The 10,322-nt window shown below is 36.1% G+C and overlaps 1 protein-coding gene across 1 annotated transcript; it reads left to right on the top strand.

Moving 5' to 3' along the window:
• The first annotated feature begins 9,050 nt into the window (after window positions 1-9,050).
• Window positions 9,051-9,774, top strand: LOC133032298 (uncharacterized). The gene is made up of 3 exons (XM_061106192.1): window positions 9,051-9,223; window positions 9,313-9,512; window positions 9,575-9,774. The coding sequence occupies exons 1-3, from the start codon at window positions 9,051-9,053 to the stop codon at window positions 9,772-9,774; spliced, it is 573 nt and encodes a 190-aa protein (XP_060962175.1).
• The last annotated feature ends 548 nt before the right edge of the window (window positions 9,775-10,322 follow it).

Below are 10,322 nucleotides of genomic sequence, written 5' to 3'. Positions count from 1 at the left end.
AATACAACCCTTCATTAAATAATGAGCTTTATTATTATAAGGATATTCGATCTCCATTGTTGGTTTTACATAGCTATTGTTTTAGTGAGTAATCCTCCCTAATGGAGGAACGTTCATTAGCAAGTTAGCACCGTTTAATCTCGAAAGATAAGTAATCTTGTAAGTTTTTTATATTGTTTATGCTCACCCTAATGGTGGCGACTGTATAAGAGTTGCAAGAATATGAAACAATGGTGGAAGCTCATAAGATAGAATAGCCTTGACTCTCACCTAAACGGGACAATGCGGATTTCAATCTTGATCGAATAAAAGGTTGCTAGAATGTTGATCATTTTAGATGAGCTGACAACTCTGTTCAATGGATGGTAGCTTTGACTCTCGCCTAAACGGGACACTGATATCATTTTGTTGAAAACCTTGGAAATTATTTAGGATTGTATGTTTTAGTATTTTCACTTGTCATTCCTACTTGCTATGTGCTTCATAATTTCTGAATTGTGTATGAATTTGTATTGAACCGTGTTATTTTCTGTTATTAAATTGTAGTTTAATTTCGAATCTTCATTGTTGGTCTAACTTGGTTTGTTTATCTAATGAGATAAATCCCTAATGGATTTTCACCATTAGACATACATAATAGTGTTAGATCTCGAAAGATAAATATTGTATATGCAACATCTAGCTGTTCATCAATAGATGACACCTTAGACTAGTATTTTTACAATATGAAACAAGAAGATTGTATAAATAAGATTACTTTGACTCTCGCGAATCAGAGCATCGTTGGATTCTTATTTAAAACGAAATTATCCTAATTCCTCTTAGCTTATTCATTTCGAATTAGCTTAATGACATATCATTGGATGAATGGTTTATAAATCATATAAAGTCTTATTTTCTCTTAAGAAATTAGATGAGGCATATGATTATATTCCCTGAATTCTATCCCAAAATGATATAAATCCTCAATCTTAGATATCTCTTACTTGTATAGGAAAATCATAGAGTTAGATTAGTAGTGGTGGTCCAAGAAAGAGTTACTAATTATACAGTTACACTTTCACAAGTGTTTCATAACCATTTTCTATCAATGGATTCAAATTGTATGAGTTTAGTATTCTTTGACCAGAATCCACTTGCACTATTCTAAGAACTCTTTGTTGTAACTAAAAGATACAACCACATATTTTATAAATCTATGGAATTTGTATCTTGTTCATAGTGGTTTTGACAAGATCATTCTCTGTAAAGAGTTAATATGCCTATAGCCACTGAAATTAAGTTCATCTCATTCGTAGATGGATGTACATTCAGGGGTGGATATGAGTCTTCGTTGTATTCTTAAAATGATCACTCTCGATTTTACCTTATGCAAAAGAAATTTGAAATGTTTGAAAAATTTCATGAATTTCTAGCAATGGTGAAGGTAAGTGGTTAAAGATCTTGCGAACTGATAGGTGTGGAGAAAAAGGTAGTAGATATGCAGTTCAAAGATCATTAATTTGATTTTTGAATTATATCCAAACTTACCTTCCCAGAAATTCGAGTTGCATATTGATGATTAGTTACTAGTCGTTGCCTAAATCCTTCTATGGTAATATAATTTCAGAATGATGCAATGGTTGTATACTTTATGTAAATCATTACTAGATTCATGGATGACCTATTCGAAACCTTAAGAAAAGCTAGAACTGCTAACCTTGGTTTGCATGTTTGTTAGCTATTCTAAGTAATTAGGGGTGGAGCATCCCATAGTCAGTAGATAAGAAAGTGTTTGATTAAACAAATACTGTTTTTCTAAGAAAATGACTAAGTCTGAAAATAAAGTAGAAAATAAAGTGTTCTATCATCTTATTTTACAAGATGATCCCACTGCCTCTGTTGTCTTAACACAACTGAAGAGGTCTATACCATTTAGTTTTCTTAGACATAGTTCACGGTACCTTGTGGTAGTGGGAGAGTTTCTAGGAACTCACCTTCTTATAACTTGGAAGACACTAGTGATTAAAATCCATTGTGAGTTTAAACAAGTAATGGATTGTCAAGATAAGAAACTAAGAAGAAAGCCAATAGAACTATGGTTTGATCCATTCATATGGAGTAACCTAAAGTTTTCTATTACAAGGACATGAAAGGAAATTTTTGTTCAGAAGTCTATTCAATGGACTTAACAAAACTTCCTGTTCCTAGTATTGTAGGTTTAAGTTTATCTAAACCTATGGCTTGTGGTATACCTTGTAATTACTTACTCTAATGCAAGCAACTTACTTTAGTAAGATGCTGAAGCATTTTCTTTCCAATGGCAATCTATAGAAGCTTCACAACTTCTTAGATATAGATTTTGTTTATCTAAGGAAAAGTCTAAACTATTCCAGAGAAGATAAAGCCATGAAAGAATTTCTAAAATCAACAGTGAGAGGTCTCAGATATGCTTTAGTATGCCTTAGACCAGACACCTGCTGTTGAGTGGGAGTAATGAGTAAGTATCAGATTAATCCAGGAGAGGAACATTGGAAGACAATCAAGTAAATTTTAAGATTAAGAAGAGGAAATATATGTTAGTCAATAAGGGTGGTTTTGAAACTCTTAGACTACACCACATCAGATTTCGAGACTTGCCTTTGTGCTAGAAAGTCTGCTGATAAGATGGTGATTACTCTGGGGGTGGAGTAGTGATTTTAGAGAAGTGTAAAAACCTATCTGAAATCTCTTAGTCTACCAGAGAGAGACTGAATGTTAAAGTTGCAGGAAAGATACTTATTCAGTCTAAGGAAAGTTCTATAATTTTGTGGCACCGTTCCAACTTGCCTTAACTACTAGGGTTACTTCCTGAATAACCAAAGAGTAGTTGCCAAAAGTATAGAATCCAGTATCCCAATAGAGTATACATATAGAGAGGAATTTCACATTATCAAGGATTTTGTGATTAAGGAAGAGTAATGGTGGAGAATAGGTTGTGTTTAATTCAACCTATCAGATCCTATTACGAGGAGTTTACTACTATTACACTTGATTGGTATATCAAGGTGTTAATGATTATTTGAAATGCACTTTTTGTTTTATATTAGTGCAAGTGGGAGTTTGTTGGGTTTTATGCCCTAAATAAAACTCATTTCATATAATCAGATTTACTTATTAATAAAGATCAGAACTAACATTTTATGTTGCATGGTTCACATGATTTATTTCATGATTATATGTATATAATGTATGAATTCCTTTTAACTCCAGAACATATGTGTTTGTTAAAGATTATAGTGTTGTCAGCACAGTGGAATATAATCTTTATTATATGTTCAAAAGTTTATTCCCTGATTTGTCAGAACACTGGATTTAGACTGACATGGTATAATCAGCGATAGGTATTCTTACACCTTGGAAAAGTGTTATGTCCTTTCCAGGACATTGGCAAAGTTTACCAGTATCGGATGTATGGAGTATACATCGGAAGGGACCGATATTGAACTTTGATTAGATATATTAAAATTTACCGTAATATCTATTCAATTCAATATCACCTGTTGATCCTAGATCAAATGATCTTAATCCTGATATGGTTAGGTTCAATCTCAAGAGTGTTACTCGTGTTCTTTGATTTGTTAAGTTAAGCCTACTTTTGGGTCAGGGTGATACTTACATTTTGGGAACACGGTAGTGCAATTGAGTGGGAGCGCTAACATAAATATGGAATCTATAGCTTCTATCTGGCAAATAGAAGTAAAGGATGATTTCCTTCAAGCTTAACCAAACGAAGATAAATGGTGGAGATCTCATTTCACTTAGCTGAAATATCATTTATACATGGTTAAGTGTTTTAAGGATAGAATACATTGAAGGTGTAGCGGTAACAGTAGTGCCTTTTCAATGTGGATCATCTATATAGAGGATCATTGATCACATTAGGGTTATAACAATGGATAACTAATGACGTGTCTATATCATGGAACATATAGAGCGTTCTATATGACTGAGAGTGCAATTCCAAGTTCTAAGTGTGGATTCAATGAGGAATTAATAAGTTAGGGAATTTACTTGGTAAATTCGGTTCGACTTATTGGAAGCTCGGTTATATAGACCCATGGTCCCCATACTAGTTGAGACCATACTGCTTGTAAGACTCAGTTAATTGATTTTAATTAATCAATTATAATTCTAAAAGTTAGACTATGTCTACTTTATGAATTCTCACAGTTTAAGGATGAAATTGTAAAGAAAAGGGTTTCTAGGTTTAATTATTAATTGAGAGACTTTGTATGTCTAATTAATAATTATTTTAAATGAAAATTTTATTTAATAATCTATTTTAGTTATTAAATAATTAGTTTTGGCATTTAAATGATTAGAATTGGAAAAATGGTATTTTTGGAGAAATAGAAATAAAATTGAGGAAACTGCGAAATTCAAGTGAGGCCCATTTCACCCTACGGTCGGCCACATGGTTCGAGTTTCCCAATTATTATTTTCAATTTTTAATTGTCATTTAATTGCTAATCAAATCCTAGCAATAATAGGAAAGTGGTGGATCACACTAAATAAGGCAGTTAATCAATTACACAGTAAAAGAGGAAACTGTTTATTTGGAAAGCTGTGCTCTCCCTTTTCCCTATATAAAGCAACCTTATTCTCTTCTCTTGCATGGATGCTAAAAGCCACGAAATTCAAGAGAGAAAAAGAGAGAAAATTTTGAAATCCTTGTGAGATGAGTAGTGCCCACACACATCAAGTGGTACCTCAATCATAGTATGTAAGACTATGGAATTTCTTCATCAAAGAAGGAGAAAAGAAGATCCAGGTTCAGATCTTGGTGATGCTCTGCTACAGAAAGGAATCAAGGGCTAGAGATCTGAACGGAAGGAGTCATATTATTCCGCTGCACCCACTGTAAGGTTTTCTAACTTTATATGTGTTTATTTTCATTATTTCAGAATTCATATTAGGTTGTTAATCCAACATACTTGTTAGTAAATCTAGATCCTGGTAAAATAAATTCCAACAGATATTGCTATGGACTTCGTGGTAGGTTTGCCTAGAACCACGGGACATGCTACTGCATGTGTGCTTGACTTTGAAGGATCATGGATAAAGTACCTTCCCCTGATCGAGTTCTCTTATAACAACAGCTATCAGGCAACAATCAGGATGGCACCTTACGAGCTTTTATATGGAAGGAAATGTAGATCACCTATTCACTAGGATGAAGTGGGTGAAAGAAAGTTCTTGGGTCCCAAGGCTGTTCAGAGAACGAGTGACGCATTTGACAAAATAAGAGCGTGAATGCTTGTGGCTCAGAGTAGATAGAAGAGTTATGCTGATCCAAAGCGTCGGGATATTGATTTCCAGGTCTGGGACATGGTATTTCTCCGAATATCTCCGATGAAAGGCATTAAACGGTTTGGTAAGGAAAGCTTAGTTCGCGGTTCATTGGACCTTTTGAAATCCTTGAGAGGATAGGGCAAGTAGCCTACAGGTTGGCTATGCCCCAGTGCTGGCAGCTGGACATGATGTGTTCCATGTTTCAATGCTTCGGAAGTATGTCTCAGACTCGTCCCATATACTAAGTTATGAAGCATTGGAACTTCAGCCAGACTTGTCATATGAGGAACAACCGGTGCAGATAATTGATAGAAGAGAAAAAGTCTTGAGAAGCAAGACATCTGCACTGGTGAAAGTATTGTGGAGAAATAATAAAGTGGAAGAAGCAACCTGGGAGCTCGAGACGGATGTGCACAGAAATATGCGGAGTGATTCAGGTAAATTTTGAGACAAAATTTCTATAAGGAGGGGGTAATTATAATAACCTAGAGTTATGAAATGGATTAGCAAAACTCTAATTAGATAATTATGAATAATTAAGGAATTGTATTATTACATAGTTCAATATATGTGAATTAATATGATTTATGCTATGATAAGAGCCCGTTGGTGAGCTAGGGGTATTTTAGTAATTTTGACCCAAGAAGGGTAAAATAATGAAATTAATTTACTAATGTGCTTATGGGACTATATTATTATATAGTATGCCTGTGTTGTCTTTTTCAGGTGTGTTCTGACAAGTTGGCGCGGTATAGTCACAACAGGGTGTTTCGGGTTGAACCGGGTTCAGGCCCAAAATGCAATTGGGATTGAAATTATTTGGCATTTAAATGTTGGTGAATAATCTGAAATTAATTGGTTTTGAATTGTGCATGAAATGTCATTTTAACCCTTGTATGTTAAAATGAATGTTATATGGCCCTAGGGGCAAAATGGTCTTTTGACCTTTATTGATACTTTGATAAAAGTTGAATTTTAAGGAAATGAAAAAGAAAATTCTGGCTTTTGATCCCCTCTTAGTCGACCCCCTCTCTCTCTCTCAAACCCTCACTTATTTTCTCTTTGATTTTGGAAAGAAATTTCTTGGTTGGAGCTTGATTCTTGGGGGTTAATTATGCATAGCTTGGAATTGGAAATTGAGGTAGTTTTTACAGATTTGTATTTTTGTTATTGTTGCTGAATTTATAGTTGAAAATCATGAGTTTGTTGAAGATGATGCAGTTGTGTTGCATGTTAGTGACCTTTAGTTTATTTAAGCATGAATCTTTGATTGTATGATGTTTTGGATTTGGTTAAGCTTTAGATGGAGTATTAGGGGATGTTTTCTAGCTTGAATCCATGTGTTTAAAGGTATTTTGCTGCTGGAAAATTGATTGAGTTAATTGGATTTGAAGTTATTGTTCTAGAGCTTGAAATTGGGGTTTATGTGATTTATATGCAATCTGAAATTGGGGATTTATGTTGAATTTTGATGCATAATTATGTGTTTAAAGTCCCTAATGTTTGCTAGCAGCTCTAGTTTATAATTTGGAAGTTTTGGTTATGAATTGGAATGAGTTTGATTGTGTTTGTGCTGATTTTTTGTGATGGAGGTGGCTAGTTTCTGGGTTTGGAACCCAGGTGCCGCAGCGTGGTCTGCGTATGCCGCGACCCGCCCCTTTGGGTGGAACCTGGGATTTGTCCCAGGTGCCGCGGCATGGCTTTTGCATGCCCGCCCTCGAATTTCTGGGCAGTTTGAGTGTAAACTTTGAAAATGCATATCTTTGTGATCCGAACTCCAATTTGGGAGTTCTATATATCGTTGGAAAGTTCGTTCTGAGTTCTATGTGATTATCTGAGTTTTAAAGGCCATGACTATATTTTATGAGTATCGAATCAGGGGTTAACCCTATTTGTGAAAATCCCAAATTGTGTGACTAGGATTACTGGCACCTGGTCAGGAACACCCAGGGATTCAGAATCTCTGCTATTGCAGGACAACAGGTAAGACAATAGTTTGCACGTAGAGTATGCATGGTGGTGCTTATGTTGAATATGATATATGTGAGTAATTGTAACCGGGATTAGGGTTATCACCCTAATATGAGCGGTTAATAGCCTAGGGTTATTACCCTAGTGATATAAGTTGAGTAAATGCTATGCCATGCTAAGTGTATGATTATATTGTGATTTAAGGGTTATGCGTTCATGGCAAAATCAGGTGGACTCGGTAACCATAACCTAGATGAACCATTCTAAGGCCTCAGTTTAGACGTGTGAGAGCAACACGTAGGTCTACGCCACGTAGACATAAATAGACGTGTGAGAGAAACACGTAGGTCTACGCCACGTAGACATAAAAAAGCATGTGAGCGCAACATGCAGGTCTGTGTCACACAGGCAAATTTGAATGGCATCGTTGTTTATATTATATGATGGGCATATTATTGATATGCTTTATACTATCTCGCTGGGCTTCGCTCACGGGTGCTCTACTATGCAGGAAAGGGTAAGACTATTGCTGATCAGGCATGAGTGCAGGAGCTGGACGAAGAATGTACATGTCCGGGCCATACTAGACCAAGCGGGTTGGGGTCTACCAGTGATGTGTTTTTGAGACTCGTTTTTGCCGCTTAGGTGGGCTGAAGGAAAAGAGACTTGTAATAATATTTTGTAAATGTTTTTGGGATCCCAATTTCTGTAACATTTAGATTGTAAAGTTTAAATTATTACAAGTTTTATTTTCATTCCGTTTATGATTAAAGTTTAATTTTCGTGCTAATTTTATTAGTAATCTCGATTAGAGGATTAGGGTTTCATAAGTATCTTGGGTAGCGTGCCTAATTATTTAGGGCGTTACAAGGCGCTTCTAGTATTTTTGGGAGGCCCAGATGTCACGAAGGCCGAGCAGTGGCTCACCGTAATAGAAAGAATCTGGAATTTTTATGGGTGTTGTTGAGAATGATCGAGTGACTTGCACCACCTTTTAGTTCCAATAAGACGCACTCATGTGGTGGGAGTTAGTATCCCTCACCTGAGACATCACTGCTATGACCTAGGAAGAATTTTGGGAACTTTTTAATGTTAAATATTATAATAAGGCGGTCGGCAGTGCTAAGAAGAAAGAGTTCACTGAATTGGTTCAGGGAGAAAGTATGTCAATAACGGTATACAAAACGAAGTTCAACCAATTTTCCAAGTTAGCTTCGGCTATAGTACCCACGGACTTCAGCAAGAAAGAGAAATACTTGGTGGGTTTAAATGCAAAGATAAATCATGATCTGGTAATTACTACAAGTGATACATCAACCTATGCTGTAATGGTTTTGAAGGCTCTTCGAGCTGAGGGTGCCGTGACATTTCTTCAGGAGCCGCGAGAGACTCCAAGTGTTGATGGGACCACCACTCTTCCTACTTCGGATATGGCAGGGATGGTGGTGATTCTACTACTGATCAGAAGAGGAAGAATTTCTTAACATCTTGTGGTTTGAGACAGAATAAAAGGTTCTGAGGGAACTAAGGTAGAGGTGGACGCCAGGGTTATTCTTCCTACTTCAGGATATGGTAGGGATGGTGGTGATTCTACTACTGATCAGAAGAGGAAGACTTTCTCAACATCTGGTGGTTCAGAACGAAACAAAAGGTTCTGAGGGAACTAAGGTAGAGCTAGACGCCAGGGTTATTCTTACCCTGAGTGCCCTCGTTGTAAGAAACATCATTCTAGAGAGTTCAATCAAAATACATGCTTCTAGTGTGGCATGGTTGGACATTTTAAGAAAGACTACCCTCAAACACCTGCTGGGGTGTTTGCCATTATTCAAGCTGTTGTTGCAGCCAACCCTTTTGGGGTAACAGATCAACTTCTTGTCAATGACTCATATTTTACTGTACTGTTTGACTCTGGGGTTACACATTATATTTGGCGTCAAGAGTAATTAACCAATTGGGTAGACCTTGTGATTTTATTAAGAAAGGGTTTATAACCCTACTATCTGGCAGAGAATTGGTTATCTCCAAAAGGTTGATTACGTCTATGCCAGTTAGGATTGAAAATAGGGAGTTAAGTGTTGACCTAGTACAGTTGGAACTAATAGTTGTTGATATTATACTAGGGATGGATTTTATATCCAATTATTCAACCAGAATTGACTGTAAACAAAAGATGGTAACTTTCCAGGCAGAGGGTGAAGATCCATTTATTTATGTTGGATATGTTCAAGGTTCTCGGATCCCGACTATTTCAGTTAAAAGGCTAAGGATTTATTACACAGTGGATGTGTAGGATTTTTAGCAGTTGTCATTGACCCCAACAGACCTGAAACATTTGGGCTTAAAGATGTCAAGGTTGTAAGAGAGTTTCTTGATGTATTTTTTGAAGAGTTACGAGGATTGCCACCACGGCAAGAGATAAATTTCATAATTGATCTGGCACCTGGGGTAGAACCTGTTTCTAAGGCACCATACAAGATGGCTCTAGCATAACTTAAGGAGCTAAAAATATAACTTCAGAAGATGCTGGATTTAGGGTTTACCCAACCTAGTGTATCGCCCTAGGGAGCTCCAGTTTTGTTTGTGAAAATAAAAGATGGATCTCTTCGGATGTGTATTGATTACCGGGAACTGAATAAGTTGAGGATCAAGAATAAGTATCCATTTCCGAGGATTGATGATTTTTTTGATCAACTCCAGGGTAAGACTGTATTCTTTAAGATTGACTTACATTCTAGTTATCATCAGCTGAGAATTCGGGAGAACGACATTTCAAAGACGGGCTTTCAGACAAGGTATGGTCATTATGAGTTCCTGGCGATGTTATTCGGGTTGACAAATGTGTTGGAATATTTATTTTACCAAAATCTTAGATCTACTCACAAGTATGTTGTTTAACACCCTAAATATGAATTTTCTAAAACGATAAATTAAATACATATAAAGTTAAGAAAACCTTACATTGATGCAGCGGAATTAATGTCTCCTTCCGCTCAGATCTCTAACCCTTGTATCCTTTTTGTAGCAGAGTATAATCAAGA

Source organism: Cannabis sativa, chromosome X (assembly GCF_029168945.1).
Source record: "Cannabis sativa cultivar Pink pepper isolate KNU-18-1 chromosome X, ASM2916894v1, whole genome shotgun sequence".
NCBI classification, from domain to species: Eukaryota; Viridiplantae; Streptophyta; class Magnoliopsida; order Rosales; family Cannabaceae; genus Cannabis; species Cannabis sativa.
This window is presented reverse-complemented; position numbering and strand designations above follow the sequence as displayed.